At 32.0% G+C, this 22,308-nt stretch overlaps 2 protein-coding genes across 3 annotated transcripts; one reads left to right on the top strand and one right to left on the bottom strand.

Moving 5' to 3' along the window:
• Positions 1 to 2,550: 2,550 nt before the first annotated feature.
• LOC108469193 (uncharacterized) lies at positions 2,551 to 6,412 on the bottom strand. Of its 2 annotated transcripts, XR_001869052.2 has the most exons (3): positions 5,845 to 6,018; positions 3,160 to 3,284; positions 2,551 to 3,076 (listed from the first exon to the last, which is right to left on the bottom strand). XR_001869052.2 is itself a non-coding variant. In XM_053030303.1 (2 exons), the coding sequence occupies exons 1-2, from the start codon at positions 6,152 to 6,154 to the stop codon at positions 4,962 to 4,964; spliced, it is 321 nt and encodes a 106-aa protein (XP_052886263.1). In that variant the 5' UTR covers positions 6,155 to 6,412; the 3' UTR covers positions 4,748 to 4,961. The 2 variants fall into 2 exon arrangements, 1 of the variants encoding a protein (XP_052886263.1); XM_053030303.1 differs by lacking the exons at positions 2,551 to 3,076; positions 3,160 to 3,284 and adding an exon at positions 4,748 to 4,972 and having other exon boundaries at positions 5,845 to 6,412.
• An 11,893-nt stretch (positions 6,413 to 18,305) lies between these two features.
• On the top strand, positions 18,306 to 19,822 carry LOC108486376 (LOB domain-containing protein 1). Its single transcript, XM_017790413.2, has 2 exons — positions 18,306 to 18,659; positions 19,079 to 19,822. The coding sequence occupies exons 1-2, from the start codon at positions 18,408 to 18,410 to the stop codon at positions 19,427 to 19,429; spliced, it is 603 nt and encodes a 200-aa protein (XP_017645902.2). The 5' UTR covers positions 18,306 to 18,407; the 3' UTR covers positions 19,430 to 19,822.
• Positions 19,823 to 22,308: the final 2,486 nt, after the last annotated feature.

Genomic DNA, 22,308 nt, shown 5'->3' with positions numbered 1-22,308 from the left:
AAATATTCCCCGAATAGACACCGGTAGAATAGAAAGCCAAACCGCTTTAGAAAAAAACATTTCAAGATAGCATGCAGATTTGACTCTTACACATTACCGCATCTAGGGCAGTAACACTGGCTTGTCATATGTCTTCTCATACGTTCTCCATTTTTCAGCAGCCTATCTTGCCAAAAAACTCAAAGAAACGATCGAATTCGTTAATGTGCTTTAGTTTTCCAAATCAATTGCCATAATTGGAAAAACCACCAGCATCAATTTGGAAAAAATTTCTATAGGTTTTTGCAGAAGAAAATACATAAATTTTCATCCATTTCCAAACTAACTTGTCATTACCCGCGTCATATAAAGAAGGCACTATACAGGCAATAATGTTAACAACATTATCGGGAAGAAACCTTCGCAATCGACACCGATCCCATTCACCACTACTGGTCACCACATCACATACCTGCAGAGCATCATTAGGATACCTAATTCCTTGAAAGACATCCCTTAGCTTTCCGACTTGATGAACCCAAATATCATTCAAAAAATTTATTAAGAAACCATCACCTAAAGACTAATACACATTTTTTATCACATTCGACCACATATTAGCTAGAAACCTCCATGAATATGAGCAGTTACTTCTAACAATAGAGTTCAACAATACTCCATGTAGCTTATATTTGCTCCTTATCAACTTAACCCACAAAGCATCAGTGTTGATCAAGAGTTGGAACCCCAATTTGATAAGGAAGATCTGTTCTAAACAACCAAACTCTGAATCCCCAACCCTCCATACTCTATCGGTTTATAGCAATCCATCCAAAGGATAAGAGCTAGTCTTCTTGACTCCAAAGTCGAACTCCAAATAAAATGTCGAGCAATTTTTTAATCTCATTACAAATGAAAATCGGGACGCGAACCGTGTTCATAGAATAGTTAAGGATAGCAAGCAGAACATACTTAGCCAACGTAATTCTTCCTGTTAGCGAAAGTTTCCTGGCCTCCCACCCATTCAACTTATTACGAACCTTGCTAACTAAAAAGTCAAAATGATTCACAATGACTTTTTTGTGCAAAAGAGGCATACCAAGATAAACACCCAAATCCTCAACACGCCTCATACCAATATCACTACATATCAAGTTGGCTAAATCGTTAGGAGTATTAGGTGAGAAAAAAACCTGCAATTTGTTACCGTTGGCCTTTTGACCAAGGAAGTGGCAAAATAAATTCAAAACTGCTTTAATCTAAAATACTTGAGTCCTGCTAGCTTCACAAAAGAGAAGGGGATTGTTTGTAAAAAATAAATAGGATAAAGCAGGACCCCTTGTAGACAGAAATAAATGTGACCACTTTCTACAATTGATAGCGTCATTAATGAGATGTCTTGGTCTCTTTATATATAATACAAAGAGATAAGGCGATAAATGATCCCCTTGTCTTAACCTACGCATTGGCATAAAAGTATTAGTAACAATACCATTCCGCAATATCTAAAATGATGTAGAAGACACATTGTTCATGATAACAATGATCAAAAGCGGAGGTAAGCCAACTTCACAAAGAGTATCCTCTAAGAAATTCCATCTTATTTTATCATAAGCCTTCTCTAAATCTATCTTAATAGCCATTCCAAGTTTATTACCTTTAAAACACATCAAAGAATGAACAACTTCTTGAGCTACAACAATATTATCCAAAATATTTCTTTCAGGTACGATACTCACTTTGTAACACCTCAAACCCGGCCTAAACATTATGGTCGAATCAGTGAGTGTTATGAAGTAGGGTTTTTAAAACACGTCTTTTTAGTTAAAATAAATTGCGTTATTTGATACCAAACAGAGTCTATTTGTTTCGAAGAAACTCATTTTTATAATCTTAAAAAAAATGATTATACATTATCCTTTAAAGTATTTGATTAATTTGCAGTGAATATATGAAAAAAAATTTGTCTTCAAAAACCATTCGCTCGTGTTTTCAAAGCATTTATTCGGTTAAAACCGTAATTTGCCAATCATCATAATTTATAAAAAACCTAAACACAACCAAACCAAAACCGACAGTTAAAACTATACAATCTAGAGAGTCCCAAAAATTACAAACTCTCAAATAAATCTAGAATTTAAAATACCAAAACTAATGGTAATAGGGAAACAATTTCCCAACAAGTGGTCACTGCTAAGCCTCTGTCACACCAACCCGCCTATGACTGAGGGTTACTTGTACTGATTAGACAAACATATGTGAGTTTTCGTAACCTTAGTGTGTAACCCAATAGAGATAGTCATGCAACATTCACAGAATCTCATATGCAGACAAAAATAGAATTGAACTTAAGTCCTTAATAGATACAGATATCAGAACTAGATGTACAGAACCGATATGCAGAATCTTACCTCCATCCTCTACACACCATATCTGGCCATCCCATCACACCATGTGGGGTTAAAAACACCCACCCATCCCTACATATCATATAGTGTCGATGCAACACATAACAGAATAATATGCAGCTAAGCTGCCAGATAATAGGTAAAAAGTCACCGTACAGATCACTTTGTCCACATATGCAAATCCCACCTCAAATACGGATACAAAATACAGAATTAACAGAATTATCATGCTTAACATACTCATATACAGATAACATATATACTCAAATAGAATAGTCAGACACACATATCAGTTTCCTACTCAGATCAGACTATCAAAATATCATATCACATGAATTAGAGTTTGGTTAGCCCTTACCGACCTTACGGTAGGCCCACAGTCGATCGAAATGACTTGTAAGATCCTAGGGAAAATTTCAGAATTTTGTGCCCACATGCCCATGTGGCTCTCCCGTGTGGTCCATACGCCCTAATCTGCCTTAGCCCATATGACCTATACGGCCACACCATCGCCGTTGCACTGCTATGTCTCGCGCACGACCACTCCTACGACATTCAAACAGTCGGGCACACGCCCGTGTAGCATCGATAGTGCCCCTTTTCGACTTTCGTTGAACCTTGATTTTTCCTGTTTAGAGTACACACCTGGTACAATTTTGGTGCTACTGCAATCCCGAACCCATTAGAACCTAAAGACACCATTCCAATGACCTATTAGCAACCAATTTACGATTTCATTAATGTAAAAACAGAGTAGCACAACTAAACTTACCACCAACGAAAACAACTATAGACACGGTTTAAACCATTGAAGCAAAGTTCACTGATTCACCGCCTTCTCTTACGAAAGGAAAGTCTATAGCGATCAAAACTCCTAACCACACCACCATGCCAATTCTGAAAAGAAAGAGACGATCACACTAAAGTCAAAACCACCATCAATAAAGCCCTACTTACCTAAACCGAACAGGAAGCAACGATTTTATAGATGCAATGAGGGGAATTCAATAGATGAAAAGAAAATTTTGAGAGAAAAGAAAAGAAAGTGGAAAAGGAAAAATGGGAACGTTAGACTCGAAGGGAAAATTGTAAAGAGAAAAAGAGAGAGAAAAAATAAAATAATATAATAAAAACAATATCTTAACTCCCTCTATTATCCCACTAACTAACCGACCCACTATCTCACAACTTGATTCTCATTCAACAAACTTCAGAATTTATGTTCCACCGAACCTCTATCACACAATCGACACAAAAATTAACACCCACGATCACGTAGGGATTTGAACACAAACCTCCAACACACTAACTCTTTACTACTCGAACCAACAGACTCATTCTGATATAAGTTTACAAACAATATTACAAAAGCCTAGCCAGCAGGGATAAGGCTAGGATAAAAAATAACAGAATTGCCAAAAGCGGGATTTGAACCCAAGACCTCACACACACACCCAGAATACTTAACCTCTGAAGAAAATAAATATTTATGCCAAGTTTCACAAAAACAGACTTAAATTATTTAAGGCATTACATGCTTAGTTCTGAGATATAATCATTACCATTAAAGGACGTAACTTATTGACTAACACTTTTGTAACGATATTGTACGCCACATTACATAAACTGATAGGTCTGAATTGGTTAATTCTTTCAGGGCCCAGAATTTTAGGTAACAGTATAATTAACGTTCTATTCAGAGTAGGATCTAAAGGCTTACCTTCCAAAATTTAACGTGTAAGGCAGCAAGTTGAATGGCCAACAATACCTCAATTAAATTGGTAAAATCTAGCATGGAAGCTATCTAATCCAGGGGCTTTCAAAGGGACATACCAAAGACTACTCGACGTATCTCATTATTAGAAGCAGTTAGGAGCAACCCATTTCTAACCTCCGATAGGATTTGAGGAAATGCACCATGATCAGGTAAGGTCCCATTAACAGAGTAGCTAATAGAATAGAAATCCTCAAAAAATTCCAGAGCATGCTGCTTCAGTTTTTCCCCATTAAAGCATCATTCATTACCGATTTTCAGCCCATTAATCCCATTCCTTCTCCACTTTGCCAAAGTGCTTTTGTGGAAATAACTGGTGTTTTTATCTCCACAACTAAGCCAGTTCACTCTTGATTTCTGAAACCACAGGAGTTCTTTGTGACTAAGGAATTCCTCTAACTCTTTTTGAATGTCCATCTCCCGTTTCTGAAGACTGACAGAGGTTCTTAAATCAAGTATTTTTTGCACCCAATTAAGTTCAAATGGTAAGCTCATTTTCCTTACAAATAAATTCCCATAAACTCTTTTATTCCAATCCCTAATTCCAACTTGGAATCTCTCCAGATTTTTTAAGATCTCTTTATCATTATTCCAGTAATCTTTAACTAGTCTTTTGAAGTCAGTATGTAACATCTAGCTATTAAGACATCTAAAAGGTCGGTAACATGTAGACTTATCAGGTTTGACAAAAACTAAGACTATTCTATAGTCAGATTTCAGTTGAAAAAGGTTTCGCACCAAACAATTTAGAGCAAAAGAATTCCACGCAAAATTACACAAAGCTCTGTCAAGTCTTTCCATTAAAGAACCCCTGCACCAAGTAAATTTGGAACAATTATAACCCAAATCACGCAGGCCATTGTTAAAAACAAAATCTTGAAATCGTTTACAACTAAACCGAGAAATAGATGCTCCTCAACTCGATTAGACCCATCTAAAATAGAGTTAAAGTCACCAACTATCAACCAAGGAACTCTAATTGAATCAGCCATGACATTAAGCGTGTTCTAAAGGCTTTTTCTTGTATTCGGCTGCAGACTAGCATAAACTACAGTACATAAAAATGACGAAGAACCTTGTGCATTCATGATATGCATATGAACCAATTGGGGTGTAAGACAAACAATGTCTACAGAAATTGATTCATTCTATAAAACCTAAATTCCGTCTGTAAAACATTAGCTTCAACTCTAAAAGATCTATTCATACTAATTCGCGAAATAATTCTATTTGCTCTATCCCCACTATTTTTGGTTTCGAACAAACAAATAAAATCCAGATGCACTTCTTTCTTATACTCACCAACAAAATTAGGAAAGCGGGGATAACCCTTGACTTGACAATTCCAAAATAATATTTTTGTTTCCTAAACATAAAAAGATATGTCCACGAAAAAGAAATCAACAATTAAAAATCGGCTCTATTATATCCTATACCTTCGACCTGCTCAGTTTCCATGGAAGTATCAAGCATCAAACTGGTACTAGTAGAACCTATGTCTAAAACATGTAATTTCTTTTATAGCTACCTCTACATCCACAGTTTCTGAATGCAGAACCGTCGATGAATTTTCCAGTGGCTTCTTTTATTATTTCATTATTTCAATAGATATTGTGGAAATATAATTCGGCGCAAGCACATCAAATAAACCAGTTCTAAAACAGAACAAACCATTTTCCTTACCTATCATCATACCCATGGACTCTTTGATTGAAGAAACCCCAGTATAATCATCACCACCAAACCGAATAGCCTGATGTTTAATAGAATTCAGGTGACTCGAAATTTGAACTAATTCAAAACCCCCCACTTTAATAACCTTTTTCATTTTATCTCGTGCTATAGCAGAGCCATCATCAAAATATTGCTGATTGGGCCTAGATAGATCTCTAATAGAGTTATTGGATTTCAGCACCTTTTGCCCAACTTTAGGCTTATGTCCAACAATGACTCCTTTACCCTTACCACTCTGCCGCATCTTTTTTAACCCCATTTACACTTTTAGATACTATTTTATCTAACTGATTTGTAGCATTGAACTTCTTAAAAGTAACATTTAATTCCTTCTACACCAAATTTCCATATTGACCACGAATATCGCATTGATTCAATCTATCTTCTTTTTCCAGAATAGTGAATCTAGATCCTCTTTGATTAGCTTTAAGGCTACCACTCCGGTAATCGCCGTTGCTCCAAGTTCTACCTCAATGACGCCTCTCAACTAACATCCAAGGGCCGAAAGCCTACTCTTCCACACACTTTTGGATACCCTTGTTAACCGCATTTAATCCTGACAGTTCCTTAACTTTTTTTTATGTCGTTTCTTTCATGCCAGTGTAACATTCAGAGCTATGGCCGTATAAACCACACTGAAAACAGACATTAGGCAACGATTCATATTCCACCCTCTGTAATCGTCTATTTATTCTCACTTTCGCAATTAACAATTTCTGTAAATGCACACATACCGCTAGTCTTGTAAAACGACCCCTCTTTGTAAGATTCGTATTGATATCAAGTGTGATAACTGTTCTAATCATCTGTCCGATAGCACAAAGCAATACCTCTGAGTAAAACCCTTCAGGTAAACCTGGTAAATGTATCTAGACAACTTGCATGTTTATATTATTATTCATGGTTGAAAAATCCAATGACCAAGGCCTCACCGTCAGATAATTACCATAAACAACCCAAGGACCTCCTATTAACGCATTGTTATAAGGCATTAAGGTTTTCCTTTTATAATATAGAACATATATAATTAATATATAATAAGGTATTGAAGCGATTTAAAAAAAGTAAGGTAAATGGCATATCTGAAATAACAATAGATGGATACTCTCAATGGTTGATTTACTTTTGATATATAAAATTAGGTGAGACCCATTATTAATTGTTCTACAAATCAACTGAAAAGTTTTCTATAAAAAAATTTAATAATGACAGGATCACTTTTAATAAATTTTCTTTAATTTTTTATTATAAATGTTTACTATAAAATCAATTAAAAATGTTTTCTATTTTCATCATCACTTTAATAAAAAAAGTGATAATGTCACATTTGGTACTTGTATATTCAATGTGATACTTGTATTTTGAAAATGTCCAATGTGATACATGAATTATCAATCTGTGTATTATTATAGTACCTGGAGTTAACAATGCTAGTGAATGCTAAACCAACCAATGAAAATTTGAAATGTAAAATTTGAATTTGAATTATCATAGCCTACATGATTAATATAACATTACGTGAAAAAAACTAAATAAACCAATAAATTAAATTAAATTAAATAACTAAACCTAAATGTTAACATGAAGGCAGTTGCTAATAAACAAGCTATGTGATGGAAGAACTAAATGAGGAAGTTGACACTTCTTTAAGCACTGCGAAACAATGTGTAAAAACAGAGGATATAAAGATTGTTTACGAAGTTCGATTTCCCTACATCTGTAGAGCCTAGCTTTATGAGAAATATTTACTATCTTCAATCCTTACAACAAGTGAACCTAAATTCTATCACACCCTAATGACAATTTCCTCACTTTTATATCCTAGAAAACTAGTACTCTCACCACTAAATTCACCCTTATTAACTTAACTTGTAAAACCACAACTCAAAGGTTTTACAATCAAATGCACTCTCCAAATAATGTTCCTCACACGAATAAATTAAGTGCTCTCATTTTTTTTGAACAATAACCTACATAAGTCTCTCAATTATATCGAGTTTTTTGAGTCTTGCTAACATAATGAAGATCTATATCAGTCTTATAAAAAAGTAGTTAAACTAGTTGAATATAATATATAATAGCAAACAAGGTAAACAAGGCTATTGGCGACTAAGTCTTCAATGTTCCAACCTTATCCAACTTCTTTGATCCAAGGTATTAGATACACTAGATTCGACCTATTCTGCTTCTCTAAATATGTTTCCCAAAATGATATGATATTCATTGACGGCTTAGATACAATTCACAACATCAACATAGCCCAAAAATCTGGTTTAATAAATTGTCAATCTCACAAATATAGAAACAATAAAAATTTGTCGTGGTGCTTCAGAAAGTGGGCACTTCCTCAAGCATATCTCAATCATTCTTTATTTTTCAATAATCTCCCTCTTTGGCAATTTGTTGAACAAAACATGTTTATATCAATTCCTTAGTTCCCCCTTAGCATATTTATATCAATTCCAAATATTTAACTTAGAAAATAATTAAGTAAATTAACCATCAATGCCAAGTTGAGTTTGCATAAATAACCAAACAACCATAATTATAACTAAGAAATCTAATGAAACAAGAAAATAATGCATAAACAGTTATAACTATCCATTTTCAAAAGAATAAGGTTCAATAGCACCATTATCAAGTTTAAACAGATTATAACATTATTAAAGCTCAAATAATTTATAATTAAGTTTTGAATTTTCGCCTATTAATTATAAAATTATTTAGTCACGAAGTGATTCCACTAAAGTATCGTGAATGAGCTTTCCCTTACTATATACCAATATGAAAACTATTTAATAAGTGCTCGTCCAATGACATTGTTATAAGTGTTTGACTCTCATAAGATATCATTAATCTCTTTGGGATAAATTCGTTCTCTAAATATGATCTTATTTTATCTCGTGGTAGCCATTACTTCATCCTTGACTAATTTACCAATAAATGCTAAAAAAATAAAATATTTACGGGACAAAGCCGATTGAATAAAAAATAATGGGAATGGGCCAATTTTTGAAAAACACTTCCAAGTAGAAGCTTTTTCAGGTGAAATGCAGAAAAGTGCTTCCAGCTGGAAGCTCTTTCTACCATTTTTCGACAAAAACGCTTCCAATAGGAAGCTCTTTCTACCAAGTCAGCAAAAATGCTTCTTGCAGGGAGCTCTTTTCCCCCAACAGTCACCTACTTTCAACGAATATTTAATTAGTTGTTACCACCACCCCCAACTTAATTAGCTGTTGCCTCTAGATAAAAAAATTTATCCTATAAATCCTCCTATTTTATTTTTTTCCAATTCAATCTCAACTGTCTCTCATATGATCAATTCTCTCTCAAATTCCTCTCAAAACCCAATTAAATTCTCTAAATTCTTTTTGCTCTCTCAATTTTATTTATTTAAATTATCTTAATATTTTCCTAAAATATTTTTATAATAAATAGTATTCATTTTATTTTTGAAATTATCAATGGCAAATTCTGTAATCCGTCATGATAAGATCCACATTTCTATCAATAAATAATTTTCTGGAAAATCGGCCACTACTCTAATATTAATAAGGCAAGAAAGTTAATAACTAATATTTCATCCCTATAGAGTAGATAAAGTTTCGATTATGAATCTAATTAAATTAACCCGGATTTGAATATACAATTGGTGTAAAAATACGATGTTTTTTAATTCGAGTTAAATTATTATTTAATATCTCAAAAAATTATTACAAAATGATTAATTAAAAATATCAAAAAGACCTCTAAACCCCTATTTTAAAGAAACAAAACCCTAACATTAAACCTTAATTTAAATAAACAAAACCCTAACCCTTAAAAACAACATTGGAAAAATTAAGAGAAAAGAGCTTCTTACTGGAAGTGATTTTGCTGAAAAATGGAGGAAAGAGCTTCCAACTGGAAGCACTTTTCTACGTATCACTTGAAAAAGCTTCCATCTAGAAGCGATTTTCAGAAATTGGCCTGTTCTCATCATTTTTCATTTAATCGGCCTAGTCCCATAAATATTTTATTTTTTTGGCATTTGATGATAAATTAGTCTTATTCTGTCATGAAAAGCCAATTTCTATTAAATAGTAATTAAATTATTTATCACAAAAACAAATGACTTGTGATCACATTTACTTTTCATCTACGTAATACCGATGAAAGGATATAATTTACCTTTAAGTTGGGCTATAAGTTCAACTATTGTGGAATGGTGTTACATATTGTAGAGGTCATATACACATGTTGGAAAAAATCCAGTTTGAAAATAGTTTTCTTGCTCATGTTGGAAAAAATTCGATTTGAAAATAGTTTTCTTGCACAACGGAAAATAAAAATTTTGAAAATTGAGCCAATTTGTGATTTTTATAGTAATAAACTCTTAACCAAAATCACACTTGTGTTTTCAACTAGATAGATCCTTGTTGTCCTTAGTTTTCTATTGAACACTCTTCTCCACTATTCTCGTACCACGAACTAGTTCGAGTGTGGGCTCAAACGATTCATATCAAACACAAAACTAGAAATATTTTTCTTTGTTTTAGTGTGAAAACAAAAAAATCTTCTCAATAGAAATCGGCAGAATTGATATTTCGAAAAATAGATTTAATACTTGAGAATAAACTCTCATTATTTTTGGGCAGAGTTACAATATCTTAAATTTGTATATTTTTCCCTATCAATTCCATCTATTCATAATAAGAAAAAGCAAAACATTTGTTGAATTGTAGAAGTTTATTTCAACTAGAAAGATGAACTCCTAGTCCAACTACAAGTATAAGGGGCAACAACCCTAGTTAATAATACTAGGGTTTGTTGTCTATCCCTTTAACATGAGGGGCTTTTGGGCCTCTCCTATATTGGGTTAAATTAAAATTACTTCATAGACTTTTAATAAGTACTTTATAATTCGATGCAATTTGATATTTGTTTTTCTATTTCCCAAAATAAACATCTCAATTCATTTCCAATAAAACAATCTTCTCAACCCAATTTTAATTTCGTTAAAATCATGACGACTTTACCATAAAAGAATCTATATTAAAATATATTTAATATTTCTACATTCAACGGATTTACTATGACCAAATGATTTATTTCCATTTCAAATTTTATCTAATTCGAAAAACATAAAATTATTTTAGGTCATTTTTCATTTTCATTTTCATTTTCATTTTCATTTTGGGGAAATTCACATTCATTTTCAAATGATTCCATTTCTCCATTTTCATTTTTATTTTGGATAAGACCATAATCATTTCCAAATGTTTCCTATTTCTCCATTTTCTCCATTTTCACCATTTCTATCCAATTTTGTTCATTTGATTCAACATGCAATTCTTTTATGGTTCAACGAGCTAGTAGAGGGACAAATTGGACATATGCGATTAGGGCTAAAATGATTTATAATTAAGTTCCAGCTTTTGAGGGGCAGGTTGGACATATGCAATTAAAGCTAAAATGATTTATAATTAAGTTCCAACTTTTCACCTATTAATTATAAGCTCTTTTAGTCAGAAAATCATTCCACTATAGTATTGTGACTGAGATTTCCCTAACATCATACCATTACGAAACCAACTCAATCAGTGCTCGTCCAATGACTATGTCATAAGTGTGTTACCCTCATAGGATATCCTTAATCTCTTCGGGATAATATCCGTTCTCCCAATATGATTCTATTTTCCCTCAATGTAAACATTACATCTTCCTTCATGAAAAGTCAATTACTATCAAATAATAATCAAGTCATTCATCATGAAAACGAACAACCCTTGGTCACGTTTACTTTTCATCAACCATGTAATGTTAATGAGACGATATCATTTACCCATGTTTCAGGTTATGAATTCCACTGTTGTAAATGACGCTACATACTGCAGAAGTTGTATACCCAATGCACTAACTTTCAATTCCTTATCTATTTGAACTCGGGTTTTTACTTACATCAAAGTATACGAGTCATGCATACATATTTTGTCATCCACTTAGGATTTAGATATGTCATACTATGACCGTCAAAAGTGAATAAATCCATAAACAAATTCAAGATCTATTTTTTTTGGGTCCAATCCGATGTACTGTTAGTCCAGTTAGCCACATATATGTCTCTATCTTCTAGAAGTCATCTGCTCCAATGCCTAATACAAAGTATCTCCTCAATTGGACTTGATAGATGACATATTAGTATTTCAATCGGTTTGCTCATTTCCGATAAGACTAAGGACATGCTTAGGTTTGTCTATTAATATAAATTGTCATTCTGTATTACGATCCGACTACATAATATTGCTTAGTATTAGACAATCAGTGAGCCAACATTTGCTTCTATTTTGCTTTTCATGCAAAAACCACATGAGGAAAATTATACAAAGAATATTAATCTAATTCATGAATCTTTTTATTAGCCAATCTGTTCGAAAAAATTACAAGTTTACAAACGAATATTCTACACTAAGGGCATCAAATTCAAAAGCCTAACGTATCAACATTCGGTTTCTTATCTATTTGAACTTAGACTTTTATTCACATCAAATTATACGAGTCATACATATATCGCCCATGATCTACTTAAGATTAAGGTACATCATATTATGAATGTCACAAGTGAATAAATCCACAAACAAATCTATGATATATTCTACTTAGGTTCTGTTCGATGTACTGTAAAACCAGACAATCATATCTATATCTTTATCTTTTGGGAGTCATTCACTCCAATACCCAAGACAAGGTGTCTTCTCAATTAGACTTGATAGACAACACATTAGTCTTTCAATCAGTTTTCTCAATTTCAATTAGATTAGGTACATGTTTAGGTTAATAACTAATACAAGTTGTCTTTCCATATTATGATTCGACCACGTAATGTCGCTTATTATTAGTTAAGCGTTAGATAATCAATAAGTCAATATTTGCTTTCATTTTGCTTTGAATGCAAAAATCATTAAGGAAATATACAAAGGCTATTAACGTGATTAATGGAGATTTTATTAAACCAACTTGTTCAAAAAATATAAGTATACATAAACGAAAATACTACACTAAGGACACTAGATCCCAACATAGTTTGGTTTCCCTATGTCTGCGAAGCCTAGCCTAGTGAGAAATATCTACCATCTTCAATCCTTATAACAAATGAACCTAAATTCTATCACACTCTAGTGACAATTTTCTTACTTTTGTATAATAGAAGACTGGTACTCTCACCACTAAATTCAACCCTATGAACTTAGCTTATAAAGCCACAACTCAAAGGTTTTAGAATCAAATGCGCTCTTACAAATAATGTTCCTGACTTAAATAGATTAAGTGCTCTCAATTCTTTATACTACAACCTATATAAGTCTCTCAATTATATAGAGTTTATTGAGACTTGCTAACATAATGAATATCTATATTAATCTTTATTAAACAACATCAAAACTAGCTAAATACAATATAATAATAAACAAGTAAACAATGATTATTGGCAGTTAAGTCTTCAACGTTCATATCTGATCCAATTTTCTCGATCTAAGAAATTAGATAGACTTAACCCAATCTGATTCTCCAAATTTGTTTCCCAAAGTGATGTGATCTTCATTGACAGGCTAGATACAACCCATAAATTCGATTTAATAAATTGTCAATCTCACAATTATCGGAACAAGCCAGCCTGTTGCAGTGCTTCAAGAAGTGAGCACTTCCTCAGGCATACCTCAGTTATTCTATATTTTTCAACACTAATAGTAAAGCATATTGCATGCTCAAGGGGATGCACAAGTTTGAACCTTGGAGAAGACATTGTTGAGAGGGGTATCCACAAATGCTGAACATGGACCATAAAATGGACATAGATAATACCCAAAAAAGATTAAACCAAAACCAAATATGGTTAATAAAAAAGAAATAAATACTAAACTTACATAAGCAAAAACGTCATCTCTTCCATTAAAGTAAATTGTCATCTTTTCCAAAGATATTTTCATTTGAAATCAAGTTTCCCCCGCATGAAACCATAATTGTAGAAATTTGATCTTGATTTTTATAAAAATTCTTTCAAAAAATTCACTTCTTTCTTAGCTTAAAATGAGTTCAAAAATTTCAGAAGCAATATTTAGAATATCTCAGGCTATACAATTCTAAATGTGTAGTTGTTGAATAACTTGATTTTATGCTACAGAATTTTGTGTAACTTGATTCTTTACAAACAATTGTAGCAAAATTGTTTGTGCAAGTTAGTCATTAAATAACGTGATTTTCTATTACCATAAAATTCTCCAAGTTTTGCTTTTAAATGTTTTTGGTTCATTTTAAGCCAAAAAGAATGTGGAGTTTTTGAAAGAAAAATTGAAGGAAATCAAGATCAAATTTCTATGATTAGAATTTAATGCAAACGAAACTTGATTTCAAATGGAAAACTCTTTGAAAAATATAACTTCAATATCTACTTTAGTGGAGAAGATGACATTTTTGCTTATATAAGTTTAGTATTTACTTTTTTATTAGTCATACATGGTTTAGGTTTAGTTATTTATTTTTAATTTATTTAGTTTTTCACATAATGTTATATTATCCATGTGGACTTGAAAATTTAAAAATTTCCTCACTTTAAATTTTCATTGGTTGATTTAGAATTCACTAATGGTGTTAACTTCAAGTGTCGTAATAATACATATATAGATGGTTTAGGTACCACATTGGATATTTTATAAAAGTACATGTATCAAATTTAACATTATCCCACAAAATTTTAATTAAATTTCAAAATCAGTTTAAAAATATTTTCTATATGTTTCCCAAAACATAATTCTAAAATAGTTTTGAATTTTATAATAAATTAAATACTATTTTAATAATTAAAAATAATTTTAAAATGTTTTTTTTAAATTAAAATGTTTTCCTTTAAGTTAACTTAAAATCAATGTTTTTCAAAATGAAAACTGGTATAAAATTTTCAAAAAAAATAAAAATTATTGTTTTAATTTTACATTAATAAAAATATTTTTAAAAAAGTGTTGCACTAAAACTATTTGTGTTTAGATTAAAGTATGTCTTAAGTTTCCCAAATCCAAATAACCATTTAAGGGGGCATGTACAAAATATTCTCAACATCTGAAGTAGTTAAATCTATTACAGAATTTGCAATTTTTCTCCATAATTTTAAAGGACCTTACCTTCGGCTGCAATAGCAGTGCGAGCCTCAATGATGTTTGCTCCATCAACAACATTAAGGGATTGTTTAGTAGTGTTTAAAAAAACACTTTTGAAAGAAAAGTTGTGCTAAACAAATTACTTTTGATTGAAATTTTAGGCTTTTTAGAAGTGATTTTCCTCTCTTAAAAGTATTTTTGGTGTTTAATTACTTTTTTACCCCTCCAATAACATAATACTTTCCTTTTTCTTTCTTGTCGCTTAATTACAAATTTATTAATATCATTAATTAAAAATAAAACTTATTTTTAAAATAATAATTACAAATATTTAATGGTTATATTTAAATATTTAAAATATAGTTTATATATTCTAATTAAATTTTATAAATAATTAATATTTATTGCTTAAAAATATTTAAAATTTATATTTCATATATTAAAATATTAACAATAAGTTATAATATTTTTTATATTCTTACTAAAATATAATAATATTAACTAATTTAAATATTATTTAAATACATATTTATTACTTGATAATAACATGTCTAAAATAGACATTTTATTTCTCAAAAGTACTTTTTGACAGCAATAATAAACACTAAAATTTTAAACCAAACTTTTCAAAATCACTTCTTAAAAGCACTTTTACACAACACTTTTTAAAAGCATTGCTAAACTAGCCCTAAGTGTCATCACCATTGTTATTTTCATTTTCAATTGAGCTCATCAAGGGATCTTTACTAATTGGCTCCTATGACTCCAACCACGTTTACAACACTTACAATAAGAACGGAGAAAATGCTCTAGCTCCTTAATCTTTCCTAATAAGATCTTTTCTTTTTCCATCTCATGATGTGGCCATGCTTTAGCGTACATTTGCAAGCCACTTGTGTCAATACCTTGCCTAAATTTATTGGCTTCTTCCCATCGAGGCTTTAACTCTCCATGTAGTACTACATGATGTTTTCCATGGTAACCAATTCATTATTTTCTAAAGATTTTCCCATCTATAACATCTATATTAAGATTTCTCAAACACATTCTTTATGCTTAGAATTTTGGTATTGTGTTTGTTATTGTGAGTATACCACTTAATACGGAAATCAAACTCTTCCCCAAATTTGTGCTTAATAAAAATGTACTTCTCTTTGTCAAAGTGGGCATTGCTTGTTGTATTTCTGATGATCCTTTGTTTATTTTTTTGAGGGGTGAAGAATATCATCCTCTCTTTATGCTTTGTATTTGAAATGTCAATCTTATATATAATTCTAATTTTGTTTATCACAAGAGGCTTGCCACATTGACAATAACTTCGAAACAAGTAGATCAATGTTCACTATGAGAAGCCTACAAATTGTTCATGGGTGACCCCATTCGCCTTCAAGGCATTCGCAAAGAATGGAGGCAACAATGAAAGAAAACCTGCCTCAAAGATGTACAATGGTAGGTGCAAGTGTCAAGACCCATCTATGCATGATCAACACGTAGGACTTTATCAAGTCCACTCAAGTCCAACTATTGCCTAATCGCTAAACCCATTAATCCAATTGACGCTTGGCTAGCAGGCTATTTTGCCCCTTTAAAGGGCATACCAAGAGAAGACCCAAACGTAGACATATTGGTGAGTAAACTTTCCAATAAATACTCCCTCCTTCACCATCAAGGCAAGACCATCTCCTTATGTCAAAACTTTGTTGGACCACCTACCATTAAATCCTTGCATGACCAACTTCTTTCCTCCTTGTAGAGGCGAATCTGAAGGGAGGCAGGCAGAGGTTTTGGCCCCTCAAAATTAATTTTTTTTTCAATTTAGTCCTCTTATAAATAGAGAAATTATAAATTAATATATAATTAAGTCCTTGCATGGCCAACTTCTTTCCACCTTGCAGAGGCGAATCTGAAGAGATGCAGGCAGAGATCTTGGCCTCCCAAAATTGATTTTTTTTCAATTTAGTCCTCTTATAAATAGAGAAATTATAAATTAATATATAATGAACTTGTACTTTGGCCCCCAAAATAAAACATTTTCAATTCAATCCTCTTATAAATAAAGAAACTATAAATTAATATATAGTAAAATTGTACTTTAACCTTCATAAAAAAGAAATAATTTATGTTTAGTCCTTCAAAATAATGAACTTATAAATTAATAGATAATAAATTTATATTTTAATTTATGAAAAATATAAATAAAATTTTGAATTCGTCCCTCTCTATTTTTCCCTTCTTCCTTTTCAATTTTGCGTAAACACTAATTTTATTTTTGGTTGAATTTGATAAAAACAATAAACATAAACTTAATAAAGATTTAAAAAAGAATAGTGATAATTGGAGTTGCACATCAATCGCAACAAAGATGATATGAAATCCATCATTATATAATAATAATTCATTTATGAAAATAATTTCACAAAAAGAAAAAGGAGTGTCGTTCTCGTGGAGTGGGCAGGCCATTAGGTGGTAGACGGCATCTATGAGCAAGCCCATTTATGAATTAATTAAACTCAGTCACAGCAGTGACTTCATCTACGTGTTCTCTTGGCTAAGGCTGGGCCATCAAGAAGTTGTTATGTGTGGACCATTCCCCTTTCTTTTTTATTTTATTTTATTTGACATTGCACTTTCATTCTTTCTTTCTCTATTTTAGACTTTTCTTGCATTTTATTTATTTTCTAGTCCAAGAATTTTGGAGAGAGAGAGAAGTTCCTTCTAGAAAAACCACCTTACTCCTAAATGTTGGGCAGTTGAGTAAAATGAATGTATTCTGTTTATTTTCATTTTGTATTTAAAAAAAAAAAAAAAGCACCTAGTCAAAATGGCATTTAGAAGGAAAGAGGGTTACATATGTAAGAAAATTACATTTCTCCCAGAGAGATTTTTCTTTGTTTAGTTTAATCTTTCAAAAGAAATTCAAAATTTCAATTTTAGACTGCCTTTTAACTTAAAAACTTTTAAATTAAAATTTTTTAGAGAATATTATTTTCTAAAATTTTAAAATACAATCTTTCTACCACATGCTTTTTCCAAAGCAAGAAGAAAAGTCTTTTATTATTATGGGATAAAGGGAAAAGAAAATGCAGTCATAATAAACCTAACGAAACGAATTGAATAAAATTCTCTTCCTTTATTATGTTTCCACTTGGGAATGGTTAAAAAAGTAAATATAGCCAAGCTGCAATCTAAAGAGAGAAGTTGATGTCACGTGTCACAGTAGATGATGTCATTGTGTTCCTTCAATCCTAGATCTTTAGTATAAAAAAAGGAGGAACCCCCCACCAATACCACCATTATCATCTTTATCGCATCCTTTCCATCTCCCTAAAACTAAGAAACAAAGAATCCATATCTGTCTATTTGGTCCTTTACCCTAACCCCCCAATGCTTAAGATGGAATATACTAGTGAAGTAGCTGCTCAATCTCCTTCGCCTAAGTCTTCCAATTCATCTTCTTCTCCTCCTCCTCCTCCTCCTACATCCGTTGTTATTAGCCCTTGCGCCGCTTGCAAGATCTTAAGGCGCAGATGTGCTGATAAGTGCGTCTTGGCACCTTATTTCCCTCCCACTGAGCCTACCAAGTTTACCATTGCTCATCGTGTCTTTGGTGCTAGCAACATTATCAAGTTCTTGCAGGTATCCTTTTTCTTTTTCTCCATAATCACTCTCCCATTCACCCTAGAGTCTGATAGTGTGAAATGGTAAAACACTGTAGCTTCGGGTTAATGCGTTGACAATTGAGGCCAAAACAGATAATATATTTATGGAAAAGTCATTTGGTGGAACGATTTTTATTTTCTACAAGGGTGGGGCAGGGTTGAGACGGATAGTTAAACACAAATTGAGGTTTATTGACATAGTCAATGACATTGCATGTGGAAAGGACCCTACTTTCTGCATTAAAATGTTGGCACTTGCTAAATATGTCGCCAAATGTACTTATCCGTTTCCCATATATGCAAATGAGGGAATTGACTGTCCCGCATTAAGCAATTATTTGTGGTTGCTCAATAGTCAATTATGATCAGATATGCTAAAACGAGGGAAATTTTCAGGAACTTCCAGAGTCTCAAAGGGCTGATGCAGTAAGCAGCATCGTGTACGAGGCGAGTGCCAGAATCCGAGACCCGGTTTACGGTTGCGCCGGGGCCATTTGTCAACTGCAAAAGCAAGTTAATGAGCTCCAAGCACAACTAGCCAAAGCTCAAGCTGAAGTGGTGAACATGCAGTTGCAGCAAGCCAACCTGGTGGCTTTGCTTTGCATGGAGGTGGCACAGTCTCCTCAACAGAATCCCCACCAACCCATCGACGATTTCCTCAGTAACAGCCCACAAAGCTACCACAGCAACCCTAGTTTCTTGGATGACAACAACTTAGGTTCATCATGGGAGCCTCTTTGGACATGAAGCACTCAAGCTTTATAAGCATATGTTTAGAAATTTTATGAAAATGAAACTCTTCCAACTCAAAGCCAATGGCTCCAAAGAAGGAGAAGTTGAAGGAGATTAATAAAATTAACTTGGTAGTAGATGGAAGTTTAGGGTCTAATCACTTTGTTAAAATTAAGTAGTAGTAGATTTGCTGTTGCTTCTGTTTTTTTTTTTTTTTTTTGGGTACATTTGATAGTCCCGGGATGTTGGTATGAAGTAGATATGTCTTTTTCCTCCATGTAATTTCCTCCCATGTTTGGAGAGAAAGAGAAATATGTACTCCATTTTTTTTCTTCCTAAACTTTATATTTGTGTTCTGATTTTTGAAATTATAACAACTTTTAGGTCACCTACTATGATTACTTATAATTGATGTTTTGGTTTAGTTCTTTGTTAGATTAACTAGCTTTTGACCATCTCAGCAACTACTTCCTCTGATTTTGACTCGGGATTTAACAAGTAAATTAGTTTTTTATTATTATTATTATTATTATAAAAATATTGGGGTTCGAATTTGCGTAAAATAAATGTTGGCAAGAGTTTTAATTTCAAGATAATAACTAAATTAGTTATTGTATTTATTTTAGAATTATCTATATTTATTTTATAATCTATGTTTCAAGTTTGTAACTATCTCTTTTAACAATATTATTTTTAAAGTTTAATCCGTATCTCTCCTTAACAATAGACTTACTATTTTTCCACCGTAATTAAATATTATCGTAATTTTTTTTATAGAATGTACAAGTTGTTAAAAAGATAATTTTAAAAGATGTCAACGAAAATTTAACCATATATACTTCATGAATTTTGTAACAATTTTTAAGAAATCACAATTATTAAATTCTAAATAGAAATCTCAACCTAATTCACTGGAATCTCTTTTATCTAAAAAGATTTAATAATGTAAAACTGGGTATCTGGATGTAAACTTTTTTGAGTTGATACCTGAAATTTTCCCCTTCTCCATATTGATATTTCAACTATGACAGCAGTTACACATGTTTGCCCCAGGATCCTAATCGTATTTGGCTTATGCGACAACACTAGCCAAAACGTACGTGCAGTAATTTTTAATCTTAGTCACATCCTTTATTTTCATGTGGAATAGATAATTTCCACTCTCTTACTTTTTTTCTTAATTTTATTTCCTCTACCATACATCTTCTTTTCTACTTGAATCAAATGTTGAAGGAAAAAAAAAAAGCGAGAACAAGAGAAGATTCTTTCACCTCATGAAACAGAGACAATGCATACAATCAGTCTTTTTTAACCATTAACTTTAAGAGACTCAGTGTAGCTATATTTTTTAGGGTATGTTTGTTATATGACACGTTAAGCTTATGCATTACCACATGAAAAAAATAATATTTTATTTTAAATTTGTTAAAAATTATAAAAATATATATACTAAAATAAAGATTACTAAAATATTCTTGATTATGAAAATTTTATTAAAGTTTTAAATATGATACTTATATAATTATATCAATGTATGAAATATGTGTTGGTGGAGTGCTAATTTGAAAGTGATGATACGAAAGAGAAATAGCAGAAGAAAAGGAGAAGAGAAAAGGAGAGAAAAACGTTTTCTTTAATTCCATTCCAAAATTCACATAAAAAATTTAAAGAGAAAAAGAAAACAGTCTTGGGAAATTAGTTACATTTGCCATCTAAGTTTGTTATCATGACGCATTGTTTCATTAAAACTTAGCCTAGGCTCGAAACTCCCCATTTAAATAAAATTGAAACACATCATTTTAAACAGCAAGAACTTCTTGTAAACTCATTGTTTCATCCCTATTATTTTATTTTCGAATTCTACCCTGTAACAAATATTAAGATCCTTGTCCTTAATGTAACACCCCAAAAATGTGAATGTCTAACTGTTGAATTTTGTCATAATTAAGTTTTTGTATATGTGGCTAAGTGCTCTATTTGTGGTCAGGGGTTCGAGTCACATCTTTGGAAAATTTTGCTATTTTATTATAAGTTAACCTCTATCCTTGAACCATCAGCATAAGTTTTATTCTGTGTTAATTAATGTCAACAATGAGTTTATTGGTTCACTGGTTAAATATCTATATACTTGTTGATCTTGTGTTTAAGACACTATGTATGTGTTAAAGGAATATTTTTATGTGACTTGGGAAAGTGTCAACTTTCGGGTTAATTTTAAAATCTTTGTACATTTCTTTTCTTTTTATTTCTTCTTTCCCTACTGTTTTTTCTTTTATTTCTTTTTACTCCTCTTTAGTTTTTCCTTTTTTGCTTGCCTCGTGAATTGTTATCGAGTCGAATTGGAAGTTCTACTTTATCATTCTGTCGTTTGGAAGGTAAATTTGTAAGTTCTGTTGTTGGATTTTGTTAACATTTCTTGTTTTTTTGTCCTTGTCGAAAATGTGGGTTATTTGACTATCTTGCTCAAATTCTCTGTTAATGTGTACGATTGGCGTTCTCTAGGAGAATGCCTCAAGGATAACGACTCACCAACCGTCTTAGGTCTGTAGATTTCTGATTCGTGTGCAAATAATTGCCATTTTGAGTTTGGGGAGTTTTGGGGTTAAAGTTGTCAACTTAATTCTGTTTTTGAGAGATTATTCTAGCATTATGTAGGGAAATGTTTGTTTAATTGGTGGTTTATCGTTTTAGGTTCTAGAACCATTCCTATTACTTTTACGTCGAATCCATACTAGGTGTGTAGTGAAAACTCTAGTTTTTACGAATTTCGGATACCAGAAAACATGGCCGTCGACGCCACACGACACAACTATGTGGTAGTCTATGTAACTCACTCTTTACCAAGTAAGAGCCACACAGGTAAGGAACACGGGCATGTTTCCAGACTGTGTATG

Source organism: Gossypium arboreum, chromosome 7, assembly GCF_025698485.1.
Source record: "Gossypium arboreum isolate Shixiya-1 chromosome 7, ASM2569848v2, whole genome shotgun sequence".
NCBI lineage: Eukaryota > Viridiplantae > Streptophyta > Magnoliopsida > Malvales > Malvaceae > Gossypium > Gossypium arboreum.
Note: the sequence above shows the minus strand (reverse complement) of the source record. Positions and strands in the feature narration are given on the sequence as shown.

What these genes read in the sequence shown, in the direction of transcription:
- LOC108469193 (XM_053030303.1), bottom strand. Translation starts at nt 6,154, where the DNA reads ATGGGGTTAAAAAAGATGCGGCAGAGTGGTAAGGGTAAAGGAGTCATT.
- LOC108486376 (XM_017790413.2), top strand. Translation starts at nt 18,408, where the DNA reads ATGCTTAAGATGGAATATACTAGTGAAGTAGCTGCTCAATCTCCTTCG. An exon ending in ACATTATCAAGTTCTTGCAG is followed by an intron (nt 18,660 to 19,078) that starts GTATCCTTTTTC and finishes GGAAATTTTCAG; the next exon opens with GAACTTCCAGAGTCTCAAAG.